The following is a 19,660-nucleotide window of genomic DNA, read 5'->3' as shown; positions in this document are numbered from 1 at the left end:
GTTGTAAAAACCCATCTGGTTCACTAATGCCCCTCTTTACCTGCATGTGATTCCAGACCCACAGCAATGAGGTTGACTCTTAAAAATACCCTCTAAATGAGGGCAAGTAGGGATGGGCAATAAATGCTGGCCTAGCCAGTGATGCCCACATCCTGTGAATGAATGAAAAAAAAGTGACCACTTCATTGGCTATAGACCACTTTGAGACGTCTGGTGGTCTTGAAAAGCGCTATATAAATGCAAGTCTCTTTTTAAAAGAGGGTGGAGAAAATGAGACAAATAAATGAAAATGAGAGAAATGTATGAAAGGGGGTGGGGAAGTCAATGAACGTAATAGATTTTTATGTCTTCAAATGCTAATGTGGCAGAAGTGAGTGTTCTCCATACAATCAGCGGAACTGTAATCCCCAAATCGGCTCTGCGGTCTCACCCCCTCTTTGTTACCAAGGGTGATGGACAGACAGTGGGACCAATGGGGGGAGGGTTCTCTCCAGAGTTAGTGAATGGGCGCGCACTCGGGCTCGCTCCCTGCTCAGAGTGGAGAGGCTGCGAGAAACTGACGCTGAACAATGAGCTTCCTCCAAACCGAGCGAGGGACAGGCAGACCAGGCTGGGAGCAGCTGAAATGATTCCTGCAGGATAACTTGGAACTGCTGGCAACTTATCCCCTCTGAGGACAGAGGGGGAGGGTTAAACAAAACGGAGGAGGAGGGGGTGGGGGGGAAAATAACAACTTTAGGCTTGGGAAAAGTATTTTGTGGACAAGTTTAGTTTTTTTTCCCCCCAAAGTTTGTGTTTAAAAAGTTTGTGAGAAGCGGACCAGACGGACACTGCGGGAGGTCAGTTCTTGGGAACTCTTTCCCCCACCTCCTCCCCCTCCCCAGAAAAAACAAAAAGAGGGGAAATTAAGGAAGGGGGAATTTCACTTTCTTCTTGAATTGCCCCGGATGAAATGGGAAACACTGGAAGTTTGGATGGACAGATGAACCTAAGTGCTCAAATCATGCCACTGAAGTTACCAATGCCTGAACAATGCGAGCTGGAGGAAAGGTTTGCGATCGTTTTGGTAAGTGAGTGTTTTGCTGTTAATGTAAATGGGCTCCCTCCCACTCCTCCATCAGTTCCCTCTCAACTCCAGGACGCAACTGGGTCCTGGGCTCATTTTCTGCAGTTCCTTTCTGCGCCTATTTCCTTAGCATTGTTGGATCTCCCTCCACCCCCTTTGTCATCGACCTCCCACTAGACCCCTGTAACGGTCACCATTTTCTAGCTCATTAAAGGGACAGGATGCCTCTTCCTAGGCACTGTATAACGCAGTTAGGCTTTCCAGCCCAGCTAGAAAGCAACGCAGCCAAACTACGTTGGAGCATTTCAGGTTGTTGTGTGTGTCAGGTTGAACTCAGGCAACTGGTGTGTGTGTGTGTGTGTGTGTGTGCCAGGGTGAATTTGGGCAACTGGTGTATGTGTGTGCCAGGGTGATTTTGGGCAACTGGTGTGTGTGTGTGCCAGGGTGAATTTGGGCAACTGGTGTGTGTGTGTGTGTGCCAGGGTGAATTTGGGCAACTGGTGTGTGTGTGTGCCAGGGTGAATTTGGGCAACTGGTGTGTGTGTGTGCCAGGGCGAATTTGGGCAACTGGTGTGTGTGTGTGCCAGGGCGAATTTGGGCAACTGGTGTGTGTGTGTGCCAGGGTGAATTTGGGCAACTGGTGTGTGTGTGTGCCAGGGTGAATTTGGGCAACTGGTGTGTGTGTGTGCCAGGGTGAATTTGGGCAACTGGTGTGTGTGTGTGTGCCAGGGAGAATTTGGGCAACTGGTGTGTGTGTTTGTGCCAGGGTGAATTTGGGCAACTGGTGTGTGTGTGTGTGCCAGGGTGAATTTGGGCAACTGGTGTGTGTGTGCCAGGGTGAATTTGGGCAACTGGTGTGTGTGTGCCAGGGTGAATTTGGGCAACTGGTGTGTGTGTGCCAGGGTGAATTTGGGCAACTGGTGTGTGTGTGCCAGGGTGAATTTGGGCAACTGGTGTGTGTGTGCCAGGGTGAATTTGGGCAACTGGTGTGTGTGTGCCAGGGTGAATTTGGGCAACTGGTGTGTGTGTGTGCCAGGGTGAATTTGGGCAACTGGTGTGTGTGTGACAGGGTGAATTTGGGCAACTGGTGTGTGTGTGTGTGTGTGCCAGGGTGAATTTGGGCAACTGGTGTGTGTGTGTGTGTGCCAGGGTGAATTTGGGCAACTGGTATGTGTGTGTGTGTGCCAGGGTGAATTTGGGCAACTGGTGTGTGTGTGTGTGTGCCAGGGTGAATTTGGGCAACTGGTGTGTGTGTGCCAGGGTGAATTTGGGCAACTGGTGTGTGTGTGTGTGCCAGGGTGAATTTGGGCAACTGGTGTGTGTGTGTGCCAGGGTGAATTTGGGCAACTGGTGTGTGTGTGTGCCAGGGTGAATTTGGGCAACTGGTGTGTGTGTGTGCCAGGGTGAATTTGGGCAACTGGTGTGTGTGTGTGCCAGGGTGAATTCGGGCAACTGGTGTGTGTGTGTGTGTGTGTGCCAGGGTGATTTCGGGCAACTGGTGTGTGTGTGTGCCAGGGTGAATTCGGGCAACTGGTGTGTGTGTGTGTGTGTGTGTGTCAGGGTGAATTTGGGCAACTGGTGTGTGTGTGTGTCAGGGTGAATTTGGGCAACTGATGTGTGTGTGTGTCAGGGTGAATTTGGGCAACTGATGTGTGTGTGTGTCAGGGTGAATTTGGGCAACTGATGTGTGTGTGTGTCAGGGTGAATTTGGGCAACTGGTGTGTGTGTGTGTCAGGGTGAATTTGGGCAATTGGTATGTGTGTGCGTCAGGGTGAACTTGGGCAGTTGGTGTGTGTGTGTGTCAGGGTGAACTCGGGCAACTGGTGTGTGTGTGTGTGTGTCAGGGTGAACTCGGGCAACTGGTGTGTGTGTGTGTGTCAGGGTGAACTCGGGCAACTGGTGTGTGTGTCAGGGTGAAGTCGGGCAACTGGTGTGTGTGTGTGTCAGGGTGAACTCGGGCAACTGGTGTGTGTGTGTGTGTCAGGGTGAACTCGGGCAACTGGTGTGTGTGTGTGTGTCAGGGTGAACTCGGGCAACTGGTGTGTGTGTGTGTGTCAGGGTGAACTCGGGCAACTGGTGTGTGTGTGTGTGTCAGGGTGAACTCGGGCAACTGGTGTGTGTGTGTGTGTCAGGGTGAACTCGGGCAACTGGTGTGTGTGTGTGTGTCAGGGTGAACTCGGGCAACTGGTGTGTGTGTGTGTGTCAGGGTGAACTCGGGCAACTGGTGTGTGTGTGTGTGTCAGGGTGAACTCGGGCAACTGGTGTGTGTGTGTGTGTGTGTCAGGGTGAACTCGGGCAACTGGTGTGTGTGTGTGTGTGTGTCAGGGTGAACTCGGGCAACTGGTGTGTGTGTGTGTCAGGGTGAACTCGGGCAGCTGGTGTGTGTGTGTGCGTGTCAGGGTGAACTCGGGCAGCTGGTGTGTGTGTGTGCGTGTCAGGGTGAACTCGGGCAACTGGTGTGTGTGTGTGTGTCAGGGTGAACTCGGGCAACTGGTGTGTGTGTGTGTCAGGGTGAACTCGGGCAACTGGTGTGTGTGTGTGTCAGGGTGAACTCGGGCAACTGGTGTGTGTGTGTGTATGTGCGTGTCAGGGTGAACTCGGGCAACTGGTGTGTGTGTGTGTGTGTGTGTGCGTGTCAGGGTGAACTCGGGCAACTGGTGTGTGTGTGTGTGTGTGTGCGTGTCAGGGTGAACTCGGGCAACTGGTGTGTGTGTGTGTGTGTGTGTCAGGGAGAACTCTGGCAACTGGTGTGTGTGTATGCATTTGGAAGTTGAATTCCAAGTTGAAATGGCTGACAGCTCAGTCACAAAGTAGATGTTTGAGGGAAAAACAATTACTTGGAGACTATTCCCTGTTTAATTTTGTGTCTCAGTCTGATCACTCCCCCCCCCCAATCCATTTGAGGACATTGGCACAGTTTGACATTCGGCCTGGGGGATATTTTTTTTAAAAAAAAGCTTTGTGTTGGTCAGACTGAATTGAAAACAGATTTGGGCTTTCCAAAGGCAATTTAATTTTCTCTTTGATAGGGTACTCTTGAGCGTGGACTTGTGTTGGGTTTGAGGGATAGGCTTTCAGATGCTGCTTAGTGCACCCTGGCCCATTTAATTCCACAAAGTGCTGAGTCCGCAGTCTTAAAGAGAGAAATTCAGATGTATTCATATAGTGGAGCAATACCTTTGTAACCGAATAGTTCTGTGAGGGTTTGTGCCTTGAGTACATTAACAGATGGCAGATGAGCAGTTTATCAGTGAGGACATGATGATCAGTTGAACAAGCTGTTCTCATTCTTAAAGTTCTGGTCCTTTGTTGTTGTGAGCTCCTAAAGAATTGTGTGGCCCAGTGTCTGTACTGTGTGGCTGGCAAGGCCATGAAGGTGAGGGTGGGTGAAGTACAAGTCCCACCGTTGAGACCTTGAACATATTGTTCTGGGCAGCACCGGATGGTCACCGTTCGTTTTGTTTGTTTGCTGGGCTGGCGATGATTGGCTGTTCGCTGCTGCCAAACTCTTGCCCAAGGCCCATTGACCCATCACCCCCTCTGCTACCTTGGCTGCCAGTCCAGCACTGTCTCAGGTTTCATCTTTACATCCTTGTGTTTGAATCCCTCCATGGCCTCGCCCCTTCCCTATCTCTGTAACCTCCTCCAGCCCCTCCGAGGTCTGTGCGTTTCCCCAATTCTGGCATCTCGTCCATCCCTGGTGCCATTCATCCCACCATTGCTGGCTGTGCCTCCAGCTGCCTGGGCCCCAAGCTCAGGAATTCCCTCGCTAAACCTCTCCACCACTCTCTCCTCCTTTTAAGGTGTGCCTTAAAATCGATCCCTCTGCCACCTGTCCTAATATCTCCTTTGGCTTGTTGTCAGTTTTTGTCTGATTGCCGTATCCTAGGTATTTTTTTTAACCATGTTAACAGTGCTGCATAAATGCAAGTTAAGTTTTTCTGCCCAGAAGATGCTGGCCCTTATTGTGATACAGTTCCATGTGTACTCTCCAGTATCTTATTCTTTGCATGTGAACCTTAAACAGTGAGTGTTGAGGTGCAATCGACAATGTGTGTGTGTGTGTGTGTGTGTGTGTGTGTGTGTGTGTGTGTGTGGGGTGGTGGTGATGGTGTGCTGGGGGCATCAAAGCACAATTTGATCTTGCCTTCCTACGACATCTATGCACAGGTCACTATGTCACGATTAGGCGTGGAAACCTCAGTTGATTTCCCTGCTCACTCCCCACCCTGAGGTTGAGGGAAGTCATTCCAAGGCTGCGATGATGACTGAACACATCACAACTTGGGATTGGCACTTCCGATCACTCTGGCACCACACCAGCTGGTGCATTTACCCACTTATCCATCAGGGTGCCTCAGGCATCTGTTCGAGAGGCTTGAATACGAAGCCGTACAAGTCACCCACTGGAGACCTGGGATGATTGAACTCAGACTTTCAAAAGGGAGAGACATTTAGATTCCAGAATTTGACTAAGAGCTGACACCTATAGTGTGGTGTTGTGAAAACTTCATAATTATGAAATTGGTGTTATTGTTTTAGAACAATTTCATTTTGTTTAAGGGGGGGGGCATTGAACCTGGGAGTTCACTGGCCACCCCATCTACCAACCAAGTATTAGCTGTGGCTCAGTGATTAGCGCACTCACTGCTGAGTCAGAAGGTTGTGGGTTCAAGTCCCACTCCCTCCACACACAATCCAGGCTGATGCGCCAGTGCTGCATTGTTTGATATGCTGTCTTTCTGATGAGATATCAAGCCGAGACACCATCTGCCCCCTCAGGCAGACGTGAAAGGTCCCATGGTACTATTTCTAAGAAGAACATGGGAGTTCTCCCTAATGCCCTGGCCAATATTTATCCTCCAACTGCCATCACTGACGCAGGTTATCAGGTCGTTATCACATTGCTGTTTGTGTGAGCTTCAGACTGTGACTGTGCTTCAGAAGTACTAGATTGGCTGTGAAACATTGTGAAAGGCTCTATATAAATGAACATTCTTTTTCTTAAAGTAACTGAGGAACACTAGCCAAGTTTCAATGAAAGAATCTCTCTATGGTGAAGATTGATACAGTGTAGGCCAACTCATCTCCCGAAGATTCCCTTTAATAGAGCATGTGCGGTACACTGAAGGGGTCTGCAAGAGGGTACAGGTGATCTTGTAGAGAGAGGACAGTGTTGAATATCTAGCAGTGTTCAAAAGTGGGGCTGCTCAGGAACTGGCTGACACAGCATCTTGAGAAGCAGCCTCCTGAACATTGAAGGAATGTTTATATTTTCTATTCATGGCTTTGTCCTTGCTGTGTTGGATTCAGAATGATCCATGTATACCTTATGCTACATACCTCTCAACCACAGTAGGGAATTCATATGGTATTGCAAGTTTATTTGAAGAGCCCAGCGGAATGTCTCACATTCTTGGAATTAAATGCAGTCGTTTCTGTGCAGCTTGACGTATTTTAGAAACTGGGTTTAAATCTTTTGGTAAAGTCAAGAGTGCAAACTGTTGGCCCGTTAGCAAATGGAGGCTTCTTTTTGCTTGCAGGTTTTGGGAGTATTTTTAAACTGCTGAAACTAGTTGGCGTAACCAGTCTGCAGAGCCACGCACGCACTTGGCAAGACTTGGCAGTATGGTGATTGGATTGTACTCCAGTTTCATAGATGTTCACGAAGTATGATTGGCTAAAGAGTCACCATATGTCAGAAAGTAGTTTTGACCAAAAGCACGGATTTTCCTTTGAGGTGGGGAGGGTGTGTCTTGTTTGACTTTTTATATTTCTCAAGGTGAGGGATATGAACACTGGAAAGAGAACACTTTGGCATCAAACATGCAATTTCAGGCTTGTGTTCCCTTGAGCATAGAAGATTGAGGTGATTATAATGATTAAAGGAAGTGAGCAGGGTAGATAGAGAGAAACTATTTCCTTTGGTGGGGGGGGGAGCCTCGAACGAGGGGGAATAACCTTAAAATGAGAGCCAGGCTGTTCAAGGATGATGGCAGGAAGCACTTCTTCACACAAAAGGGAGTGGATACCTGAAACTCTCTTCCCCAAAAGGTTGAAAACTTCAAAACTGAGAGTGATAGATTTTTGTTAGGTATAGGGTTAAATAGTGGAACAGATGTGAGGGGCTGAATGGCCTACTCCTGTCCCTAAATGCTTATTCCTGGGGCAGTAGGCTGTTTGTGGTGTTAAAGTGGATGCCTTTTTTTGTGAGAGAGATTGTGGGGTCAGGCTCCAGAGTAGCCAGTACAGCAGCACAGAGAATGAGCAAAGGTAGAAGTTTGTCTGATGTGTGTTCTGTTGTTCCCCCCGCCCCCTGAATTTAACCCTCCTTGGGTCTTACATTGAATAGATCTTTCCACTGAACACATATGGAAATAATCTGAATTAACAATGCAGTGTAATAACACTCATAAGCATGTCATGGGATTTAACAACACAGAAACTGGTGATTTGGCCTAACTGGCCTACGTTGGTGTTTACGCTCTCACCTGATCAACATAATCCTTCTATTCCTTTTTCCTTCATCTACTTAAGTAACTGCTATACATGGTGCATTGAGCTGATGTTTTAATGTTGAGCATCAAAGGGGAGTTGATCTCAGTGATTTTTTTTCTCTTATTTCCTTAATGGGACATGAGTGTCGCTGGTAAAGCCAGCATTTGTTGCCTATCCTTAATTGCCCTTGAACTGAGTGACTTGCTCGGCCACTTCGGGCAGTTAAGAGTCAACCGCATTGCTGTGGGTCTGGAGTCACATGTAGGCCAGACTGGGTAAGGATGGCTGATTTCCTTCTCTGAAGGACATTAGTGAACCAGAGGCTTTTATGGTTTCAATTCCAGATTTTTAATTAATTGATTTTAAATTCCACCAGCTGGCATGGTGTGATTTGAACCTGTGCCTCTGGATATTAGCTTGGACCTCTGGATTACTAGCCTAGTGACATTACCACTAGACTACCATCTCCCCTGAAGAATGGGGAGGTAGAAGCAGACTGTTTCCAGCAGTTGCAGGGTCCAAATAAGGTGACAGAGATACCATTGGAGGTGGAAGTGGGAGGTGTTTTGAAGCAGATAGATAATGTGCATTTGACTGACCATCTAGCACCTGTCTCTCGAAAGGAACACCCAGCACCTCCCACTGAAGGTATCAAACCTGAATCAGTAGAATAACTGATGCTGACCCTTCTGGTCAACATACAAGCATACAACATAGGAGCGGAAGTTGACCATTCAGCCCCTCGGACCTGCTTCACCATTCAATACGATCATGATCGATCTGTTTGTGTTTTGAGTTCCACGTTCCCATCTATCTCTGATAACCTTTGGTTCTTGTTAGGCAAGGGAATCAATCTACCTCTGTCCTAAAAATATCCAATGATACAAACAGGAAGAGGAACAAAGACAAAAGCAGCAGCTTCATCAACTGACTGACTGACTAGGTTCAACTGCAGACTGATCACTTGTAGTGTACTTGTAAATCAAGGAAACTTTCAGCCTGAATATTGTAAGCCACTCATCCCTTGTCTGAACGCTAAAATTTGAGTAATAAATTGACTTTAGAAACTATCTAGAATCATAGCCAATTTTGTAATTCTAGAGTAAAAGAACTGTACATACATTTATTCCTCTTTCAATGTGTGAGAGAAATCTAAGTGGCTAGGCAGGAGAAATTCCTTCACACAGAGTTGTGAGACTGTGGAGTTCACTTCCAGAGTGTTTGGTTGAGGGAGAAGAAAATGTCAACGTTCGAGGTTACATTTAATAAATGGATGAAAGGATGTGGGAATAGGATAAATGTCATTAAGACTGTTTGCTCACATGGGCAAGCACTGACTATGGACAGGTTGGGCCGAATGGCCTGTTTCCATATTGTTACGTGTGCCTGTGTGTACTCTGTATCCTTTTCTGCCACATTGAAGTTCTCTCTTGGTATGCAGTGTTGGTTACCTGAACAGTAATAAGCCTGCCTCTGACAGGCTTAATCCCCTTATTGGGATTAGATTACCATTTAGGGAGAGTAATTGCACACTCAACGAGCAGGGTGAGGGCAAAGTCCTCGGACACTATGTCATAGCTATGCTTGAAATGAGTGCAGACTTTTTGGAATAGGGAGGTTTAATCCCTGGTCTGTGCTGATGTAATTGATCTTAGCAATGGTGCCTGTAAGGCTGGTATGATTGGCCCCAATGTCATGAAGGAGGGAGTGTCTACCTGGCTTCCTATTGCAGTGACCCAAGAGTGAAGAAAATCTGGTTTGGATGTGTTCTACTTTACCCCTCACTCCATTTGAATGCCCTACTGAAGGTCTCGGTCCAGGGTGTCAGCCATGGCTCAGTTGGTAGCATACTTGCCTCTAAGTGAGAAAGTTGTAGGTTCAAGTCCTGCTCCGAAGACTCGTGCCCAAAATCGAGGCTGAGCCGTCCAATGCAACTTGACAGCCAGTTTTACAGTCAGCTCTTGAAGTCTGTCCAAATTAATCATAGCGAGGCTACGTTGTCGTCTTTTGGATGAGGCTTTAAACCGAGGCCCTGTCAGCCCTCGCAGGTGGATGTAAAAGACTCTGTGGCAGTGCTATTTCAAAGAAGGATGCAGGTAGGGTGGCAGAGTGTCCTACCCCCAACAACATCACTAAAAACAAATTATCTGGTTATTATCACATTGCTGTTTGTGGGATCTTGCTGTGTGCAGATTGGCTGCTACGTTTCTGACATTACAACAGTGATGACAATCCAGAAGTACTCACTGACAGCATTCCATCTACTGCCTGATAGCGGGGTTCAAAACATCAACAGCTGGACTATATTGCGGACTGTATGAAATGCTTTTAAATCTCTTCAGCCAAGCCCCTGAAAAAGCAAAGTGAAACCTGTGCTTTGGCACAGTTTATGTTGTCATGTGAAGACAATGGCTTATCATTTGAGTAACAGGCTTGTCATCAGTGACTTCCTGTCAACGGGCACTGAACAAGTGTGAAACTGTACATGCTGTCATGCATTCTGCCTCACCAGCTTAATAGCTTAACCATATGGCTAGACTGTAACAGCCTACTGCAGGTGACCATCTGCTATTGGATGGTGGGTTCATTTATGAAAGTGGACACGCTGCGTTGTTTTTGATGCTAGAAGCACGCTTGGACAAATTAAGCCCGAATGAAGTTTTGGAACCTTTTCCGTTTAGAACTGGGATGATCACTTGATTCCAAAGCAGAACCAACCTCAACCTGTTACAAACGTACGAAATAGGACAGCACAGGCCACTCGGCCCCTCAAGCCTGCTCCACCATTCAATTAGATCATGGCTGATCTGTTTGTGTTTTGAATTCCACATTCTCATCTAACCCCAATAACCTTTGATTCCCTTGTCTAACAAGAATCTATCTACCTCTGCCTTAAAAATATTCAGTGACTCCACCCCCCCGCCCCGCCCCGCCCCACTGCCTTCTGAGGCACAGAGTTCCAAAGTCACACGACCTCTGAGAGAAAGAAATCCTCCTCATCTCTGTCCTAAAAGGGTGACTCCCAATTTTATCAGTGCCCCTAGTTCTGGACTGACCCACCAGAAGAAACATCCTTCCCACATCCACCTTGTCAAGACCGTTCAGGATCTTATATACTTCAATCAAGTCACCCCTCAATCTTCTAAACTCTAGTGGCAACAAGCCTAGTCTGTCCAACCTTTCCTCATAAGACAACCCACTCATTCCAGGTATCAATCTAGTAAATCTCCTCCTGAACCACCACCAACGCATTTAAATCTATCCTTAAATAAGGAGACCAAAACTGCACACAGTATTCGAGATGTGGTCTCACCAATGCCCTGTATAACTGAAGTATAATATCCTTACTTTTATGTTCAATTCCTCTCATAATGAAGGCTAGCAATCCATTAGCTTTCTTAATTACTTGCTGTATCTTCATACTAACTTTTTGTGACTCATGCACTAGAACACCTAGATCCCTCTGCACATTAGAATTCTGCATCGTTCTCTGTTTAAGTAATACTCTGCTTTTTTTATTCTTCCTGCCAAAGTGAACAACTTCACATTTTCCCACATTAAACTCCATTGTTGGCCTTTAAGATTGTGAAAGGCTTTGGTGGGATAGATGTAGAGAAGGTGGTTCCGCTTGTGGGAGAGACCAAAACTAGGCTGTACATATCAGTTAGTCACTTAGAATGTGACTGCCATAGGGAATGACTGAGGAGAATAGCATAGATCCATTTAAAGGGAAGCTAGCCAAGTACATGAGGATGAATGGTTATGAAAGATGAAGGTTATGCTGGTGGGGTGAGATGACGTAGGGTGGGAGGAGGCTTGTGTGGAGTATGAACATCGGCAGTGACCTGTTTCTGTATATTGTACCCAATTCTATGAAAGCCTCTGACCTGGCCCCTCCCTATCTCCTTAACAACCTACAGCCCTCTGCAATCTCTGCACCTCTCCAAATCCAGCCTACTATGTACCCACTTCCCCTGATGATGATCGTCCCACCATTGGTGACTGTGCCCTCAGCAGCTGGACCCTAAGTTCTGGAATTCCCTGTCTCCCTCTACTTCTCTCTCCTTGTTTTAAGACGCACTTACCTCTTTGACTGAGTTTTTGGTCACTTGTCTTAATATCTCTTTATGTGGCTCATATATTTTGCCTGTGAAACCTCTTGAGATTTTTATCCTGTAATTAAGCCAGTGCTTGTTGCGTTTGTAGTATTTGAATGTTGCTACAGGAGTAGGCCATTCAGCCCTTTGAGCCTGTTCCAGCATTCAATTTGATCATTGCTGATTGGACCTTAACTCCATTTATCTACCTTTGTTCCAACCCCTTGGTACTCTCAGCTCTCTCAGTTTCAGTCTTGGAAGGTCCAAATGACTTCCAGCATCCACAGCCTTTTAGGGAAGTGAATCTTAATTTCCACCACCCTTTGAGTGGAAAGCATGCTTGCTCCTCAATGACCTGGCTCTAATTTTTAAGAATATGCCCCCTCCGCCTTGATTCCTCCACCAGAGACAATAGTTTTACTCTCTCTACCCGACAGAGGTGTTTAAAACATGAAAAGGGTTTGATCAGAATTACCCACAATTTTCAAAACTCAAGTTTATGCGACCTTCAGTGATTACTTGCAATAAACGCGGAGCATTTTGCAAAGCCTTCTGGCATCTTAGTGCTAGCATGTGCCTGTAATAACCACAGGACGTAATTTAACCCTTTTCCATCTTCTTGGCCACGTGTCAAGAAGCTGCTTCGAGCTCTGACGGTTTCGCTCACTGCAATGGATTCTGCTCGCCCTGTAAACGTTCGAGGATTGTGGAGCGACCTCAATGCTTGGGAGATTGGAAAAAGACAAGAAGGCAAACTTAGCAAGCTCACCCCTTGACCCCTCCACCATCCCCCCAAATCATTCTCTCCAAGGTAATTTGGAGAAGAGAAGTGTAAATATATATTTAATAAAAGAAAAATACTGCAGATGCTGGAAATCTGAAATAAAAACAGTCATGAATGTGAGCATGAATGTATATTTGCTGTTTTTTGTAAGAAAGTGACATGGTGATTTTAGTGAGTAGCTGGGAATTTCCATCTATGCAATTTTGAAAAAGCACCGAGATAGTCCCCACAGAGGTATTATTGAGCTCCCCTTAAGTCTTCATCTGGGATGGAGGAGATAAAGCTGGTGTCTTGAGAACCCAACCCTGATGTCCTCTACCCACGAGAGGAATACACACATGATTGTTAGAAGATATGTTAGTACATAATGACGCAGGAGTCTATGATAAGTACGTGGGACTTAGTGGTGGGGTCATTCTGCCATGTTGGATTGTGCAACCTTCAAGAAGTTATGCATGCATGTGTAACTTGATCTGGTAAGCTATTTTCCTGCCCCCCACCCCCCAAACAACTTTCTCCCTCTTCCCATGTGACTCACATTTGCAAGGGAGGGTTGTAGGGGTTGGCTGGTTGGAGCCAAAGTAGTGTAGGCCCCAAATGACCATTCTTCACATACCGGGCCTAGAAGGTGCGTGTAGGCTGGCTATTTGACCATACAAGGCATCACACCTGAGACTTATATTATCCTGACCTGATGCCTATTTGGCAGCGCACAAATTTGGATGAGTCATCGGGAACCCTCACCGGTGTCCCCCCTCTCCCATCAGGCAGGCACACCTCTGAAGCTTGACTGCGATTGATTAACTCAATGTGGACTGTGCATCGAACCTAGCGCAGTCCTAGACTGTGAGATTATAAAGTACAGACCGTATAACCAAGCTACTGTAACCTTTCCAGAGAATGTGCACCGGGAACCCTGTCTATCGGAGCTTTGCAAATTTGTTGAAATTATTTATCCTCAATCTGCTGCACATTGTGTGTGGCCTAGGAAAGCCATGTTGGAAAAAAACAATGAGCAGCTTGGACGTGCCTTAATCCACAGGCATGTGAGCTGACATTCAGTTAAGTTTTATATTTTACAAATGATGTAACCAAGGCTCTTCCCCATTTTTTGAGTGGAGTTTAACATACTTTTTTTTTAATGAATAGTATATGTTAACCAGGGTGATTCACAGTTCTGTTTTGTGTGGGAAAATGCGCTGGCAGATCACATTTAGAAGAAAGCTGATACAGATAAATAATTTTGTAAAAACCGTTTCGCAATTTGAAATCCTGTCCCTTATCCTTTTTAATGCTTGGGGGCTGGTGGGGGTGGGGAGGAATAAGGCGACAGTGGGAAATCTTGTTCACTTCAATTGGAAGGCATCCAGGATTCTACGCAGTGAATTCAGTCTGTTTTATCATCTGATTTGTGGGGCCTTGCTGTAATATGACCAAATCCACTGGCTAGAATCTTGGATGGCTGTCAGTTGAGGTTTGCCAGATGCCTAGTCGCAGCAGCACTGCTGTCTTCATTCATTGAGGTTTCCTAGACTGTGCCTTAAAACCACTTGCGTTTTATATGGCACCTTTAACATGGCAAAATGTCCCAAGGTGCTGCAACTTCATGCTGCAATGTCCCTGCGCAAACACATTGTGGCCTAATTGGTCATCCAAGCAATCGGGCCTTCTCAGCCTGGCTGCCAGTGAGGGAAGAGAGGTACAGACCGGGTCACATTTGTGAAACGCCACATACTCTTAGGTTTGCAAAGTAAAGTTTTGCCCCTGCTTCTCGGCCTCGAACTCCACAAAGGTTTGTTAGGGTGCAGTCCTGTGGATGCTGCTCTGCTCTCTGGAGGCCCAGCCCCAAAAGAGCGATCTGCGTTGTATGTGATGTGCCAGTGCACTTAGTTATACAGTATTAATGGAGGCATTTGTCCCATCATCTCTGTCAGCTCTTTGAAAGAGCTGTCCAACAAGCCCCACTGACCCTGCATCCATCCCTGCCCCTACCCCATCGCCCTACATGTTTTTCATTTTCAAGTACATATCCAATTCTGTTTCGAAAGTTACTTTTGAATCTGCTTTCACCACCTTTTCAGCTAATGCATTCCAAGTGAAGTGTTCCTGCGAGGAAGGGGTTAGTCTTATGAGGAAAGGTTGGGAAGGTTGGGCCTATACTCATTGGAGTTTAGGAGAACGAGAGGTGATCTTATTGAAACATATGAAGTGGGGCTTGACAGATTTGATGCTAAGAGGATGTTTCCTCTTATGGGGGAAAATAGAACTAGGGGGCACAGTTTTTAAAAATAAGGGGCCTCCCATTTAAGATGGTAGTGAGGAAATATTTCTTCTCTTTGGAATTCTCTTCCCCAGAGAGCAGTGGAAGCTGGGCCATTCAAGACTGAGTTAGGCAGATTTTTGATCGACAAGGGGGTCGAGGGTTATGGGGGGCAGACAGGAAAGTGGAGCTAAGGCCACAATCTGTTCAGCCATGATCTTATTGAATGGTGGAGCAGGCTCGATGGGCTTAATGGCCTCCTCCTCTTCCCATTTCTTATGTAAGTGCGGGCAGATTTGCCAAGGGGTTCAATCCATCCATACCCAATCCTGTGCGCTCGCAATGTCCACCAGTGTGCAGTTCGGCAAAGTGCAGGGTGGGTACATTTCTGGGTAACTATCGAGAACAAGGACTGCGACTGACATTTTTTTTGCCCCTCCCTCGTCCAGGGGTGGTAATTCCGAGTGGAGTACTGGCATTCTCTCCCCGCCACCACTGGCAACTGCAGCAAGCTCAGTACGGAGGCTAGATTAATCCAGGACCTTTGTGGTCAGTTTGGCTCAGTTCCACATTGGACAGTGTGTGCATCAACTGAGTCTTAGTGAATGAAGGGTACAATTCCTGTTCCCATATGAATGCTGATGAGCTTGGGTTGCCTCATGTGCTGAAGCAGTGCAAAGTGATTTATTGTGGGCACATTAAGCCAATTGGAAGCACACCCCTCGATCCATGTCTCCATATACCCACCACACGCTGTTACAAAATGGAGCAACACTGCTGATGAGATTACAGCCTAATTATGGGGCAAATGTGAGGTTTAATTCCCCATGTCTCCCATATTATTCAGGCTGCCGACCTTCTGTTTTGTCATGTGTATTGTAATTCAGCCTCTCAAAATGCTTTAAACTAGGGTGTTTGGGGGAAAGTTGTTCTGGAAATATAACCTGTCTGTCTTTGACCTGCAAGTATAAGTCTGTTTTTGGTTGGCCCTGTAATGCACCTGAGGTGAGGCAATTGGTATCGAGTACAGTGGATGTTGCCATGACAGGCCAAACTTGAACATGAAAGGCTCGCACTGAAATTAACTGCTTCTTAAAGGGGCACTGTCCAAGGTTGTAGACATTCATCCACTACTCAGTCCTGCCTAACCCTGAGAATAAATTGGCAGTCATTTAATCCGCTTTTGCTTCTGGTCAAAGTGATCGACTAAATATTTAATCTGCAAATTTCAAATCTCGTTCTGCACTACATAAGGTGTCCAGAGGGAAGGGCATGCTTGGTCAAATTCTGTCTGTATCCTGCATTTATTTTTTTTAAAAAACTTCTTTCATGGGATGTGAGTATTGCTGGTAAGGCCATCCTTAATTGTCCTTCAACTGAGTGGCTTACTAGACAACACAACACAAGAATTAGGAGCAGGAATAGGCCATTTGGCCCCTCGAGCCTGCTCTGCCATTCATTAAGATCATGGCTGATCAGATTGTGGTCTCAACTCCACTTTCCTGCACCCCCCCCCCCCCCCCCCCCCCCAAAACCCTTGACTCCCTTGTCAATCAAAAATCTAACTCCACCTTGAACATATTCAATGACCCAGTCTCCAACTGTTCGCTGGGGAAGAGAATTCCACAGACTAGCAACCCTTTGAGAGAAAAAAAAATCACTCCTTACCTCAGTTTTAATTGTGAGACTCCTAATTTTTAAACTATCCCCCTAGTTCTAGTTTCTCCCACAGGGGGAAACATCCTTTCAGCATCCACCCTGTCAAGTTCCCTCAAGATCTTATTGAAACATATAAGATCACCTCTCATTCTTCAAAACTCCAATGGATAAACGCCTAACCTGCTCAACCTATCATAAGACGAACCCCTTTGTCCCAGGAATCAGTCAAGTGAACCTTCTCTGAACTGCTTCCAATGCATTTATATCCTTTCTTAAATAGGGAGACCAAAACTGTGCACAGCACTCCAGATGTTGTCTCACCAACACCCTGTACAACTGTAGCAAAACATCCCTACTTTTATATTCCATTCCCCTTGCAATAAATGCCAATATTCCATTTGCCTTCTAATCACTTGCTATACCTGCATACTAACTTTTTGTGATTCATCTACCAGGACACCCAGATCCCTCTGTACCTCAGAGTTCTGCAATCTCTCTCCATTTAAATAATATGCTGCTTTTCTATTCTTCCTGCCAAAGTGAACAAATTCATATTTTCCCATGTCATACTCCATTTCCCAAATGTTTGCCTACTCACTTCACCTATCTGTAACCCTTTGCACACTCCTTATGTCCTCTTCACAACTTAACTTTCCTACCTAATTCAGTGTCATTAGCAAGTTTAACAACCATACCTTCAGCCCCTTCATCCAAGTCATTGATGTAGCTTGTAAATAGTTGAGGCTCCAGCGCTCATGCCTGTGGCATTCCACTTGTCACATCTTGCCAACCCAAAAATGATCCATTTATTCCTGTTAACTAACCAATCTTCTATCTATGCTATTATGTTACCCCCTACACCATGAGTTCTTATTTCGTGAAGTAACCTTTGATGTGAACATTCCAGGGGGCAGTTAAGAGCCAACCACATTGCTGTGGGTCTGGAGTTATGTATAGGCCAGACCAGGTAAGGATGGCAGATTTGCTTTCCTAAAGGACCTTAGTGAACCAGATGGGTTTTTACAACAACTGATAGTTTCATGGTCACCATCACTGAGACGAGTTTTCAATTCCAGAGTTTATTGATTGAATTTAAATTCCACTAGCTGCCATGGTGGGATTTGAACCCGTGTCCCCAGAGCATTAGCCTGGGCCTATTCCAGTGACTTTACCGCTACACCACTCCCTTCCCCCTAATCACTAATGCTACCCATTTAATGAAATATTTCCTCATCTTCAAGGATCCAAGTGGCTTCTCTGGCCTGGACCCCTCCCCAGGTGAGGCCCACTTACAACTTTCTGGAGGTCAATACATCTCATTGCGCAGAGTGGCCTCCAAACATACACCAGGTCCCAATTAAAGCTGGGGATATGTGAGAATTTTCAGTGTTAGGGATTCCCTGGCATCACTCAGCCCCACCACCTCTCCTCAACACCCCTCCAGCCCTTGGACTCGCTTCGCTGGCCTCGTAAGGAATGGATGCAGGGCCTGTGTAAATCTGCCTGCCAAGTTTCTACATTGTACTGAATTTTGGAACATTGACCAAAGTTTGTGTGCATTTCCCCACATCTTAAATTGGTGGAAGAGAAATAACTTGAGCATTCCCATTGCTCCTGGGCCCACCAATTTAAAATCAAAAGGAATGATAGCTTCCTGGGCTGTTTGTTGTACAATCACTTTAAGGCCCGGCGTTTAGGCCTCTTGATGCCTGGTGCAAATAGGCTGGGTGCCAGGCAAGACCTGCCCACTAGCATTTGAAAGGTCTTGTGTAGGCCTCCGATTTGCATATTTAAAAAGCTTCCCACCTGTTTCAGGAGATTGTGCTACCCACTCACCTACAGGCCCATCTGATTATGGCACCAGGCAGGCCATGGGCACGATTGGTGTGGTCAAGGTGCTCTATTTTTCACGCCCCCGCCACCGAACCCAACCCCTGCCCCATCCCGTCGATTGTTAAAATTGGTGGCCAATCCTTTTTAGGTCAGAAACAGTCAACCGACCAGCTGAAAATCTATGATTTCAGTATTTAAAATAAACCCGCAACTGACATGGGGAAGGGTCAATGTTTACAGTTCTGGAGATAACCTCCCTTCTTTGAGAAGAAATAAAATGCAGCCAATAGCTGCGTGGGCCAGGAACTATTTCATGAATATGCCTGAGTGCTTCCCCCTCCTTAAAATCTTTCTCATTGCTCCTTACCGCCCCCTCAGTGACCTTTCCCCTGAGAGGGTGATCAAATTTTCCCAATCAGCCATGATGGTATGTTTTAAAAAAAGTAACATGATTCACACAAACACACAACCCGCATGTTTCCCCCCTCCACTTTCCTTTTTACTTTCTTCTCTGTTGCACCAAAGAACACTTGAATTGCTGAACAACGTACTTTGGGGCGGCACTGGCTGTGGAGCCTCTCATTCAATGTGAATGCTTCAGTTTGTTTAAAAAGAACAATTTCTAAACCATAAATGTTTTCTTTTAGCCAGTCTTGGCTTTAAAAAAAAGTAATTGTTTATTTGGTTTGGTTAAGAGGCCCTTGGCCTTTTTTTTGGAAGAAAAGAAAATGTCCCCTCCCTTTACGCGGGATGGGGGTGAGGACACACTGGACTATAGCTGTTTCGCAAGGTTTAGCTGTATTGTTCCTCACTGTCTGATAGAGGAGACCTGTTTGCTGTACTGACATGTGTCGGCATGTGTGTCTCGAGTCTGGTGGCCTGTCTTGATTCTGACGGAGTTCCTTGGTCAAAGATCACTCTACCTTCTTCACACATCTTCCTTTCTGTGCTTTGGCACCGTTAGAATCACCGAATCTCACAGCCCAGAAGGCACCCAGCCTGTCTGGCCTATACCAGCTCTTTGAAAGAGTTGTCCCGTTTAGCCTCACACCCCATTTTTCTCCTTAGAAGCTTGCATGTTCATCCCCTTCAAGTACTTGTCCAATCGTGCTTTGAAAGTTCCTCTGGAATCTGTTTCCACCACCCTTGGAGGCAGCGCGTTTCAGGTCAAAATAAACTTGTGTGTGAAGAAATGTCTCCTCACTTCCCCTTTAGTTCTTTTGCCAATTATTTTAAATCTGACCTCTTACCAGAGGAAACCATTTGTTGCTACTTGTTCTTTTTAAACATCTCATAATTTTGTTTCCCTCTGTTAGGTCTCCCCTTGGCCTTCTCTGCTTTAAAGAGAACAATCCCAGCTTCTCCAATCTCACCACATAACTTAACTCCCTCATCTTCAGTGTCATCCTGGTGCAAAAGCTCCTCTGCGCCCTATCCAGGGCCTTGACATCCTTCCCATTAAT

General features: G+C 46.2%; 1 protein-coding gene across 5 annotated transcripts in view; it reads left to right on the top strand.

The window, feature by feature from the left end:
* Positions 1-433: 433 nt before the first annotated feature.
* The window catches only part of LOC121273276 (formin-like protein 3), a 194,775-nt gene continuing 175,548 nt past the window's right edge, over positions 434-19,660 (top strand). For 3 of the 5 annotated variants that reach the window (XR_005941969.1, XM_041180340.1, XM_041180339.1), the window contains exon 1: positions 434-1,066. Coding sequence is in view for 4 of the 5 variants with exons in the window: in XM_041180340.1 (XP_041036274.1) it covers positions 953-1,066 (114 nt within the window). In the remaining variant the exon portion in view is untranslated. The remainder of the gene's footprint in view (positions 1,067-19,660) is intronic. The other 2 variants (XM_041180338.1, XM_041180341.1) reach the window with 2 other exon arrangements.

Source organism: Carcharodon carcharias, chromosome X, assembly GCF_017639515.1.
Source record: "Carcharodon carcharias isolate sCarCar2 chromosome X, sCarCar2.pri, whole genome shotgun sequence".
Lineage (NCBI taxonomy): Eukaryota > Metazoa > Chordata > Chondrichthyes > Lamniformes > Lamnidae > Carcharodon > Carcharodon carcharias.
Note: the sequence above shows the minus strand (reverse complement) of the source record. Positions and strands in the feature narration are given on the sequence as shown.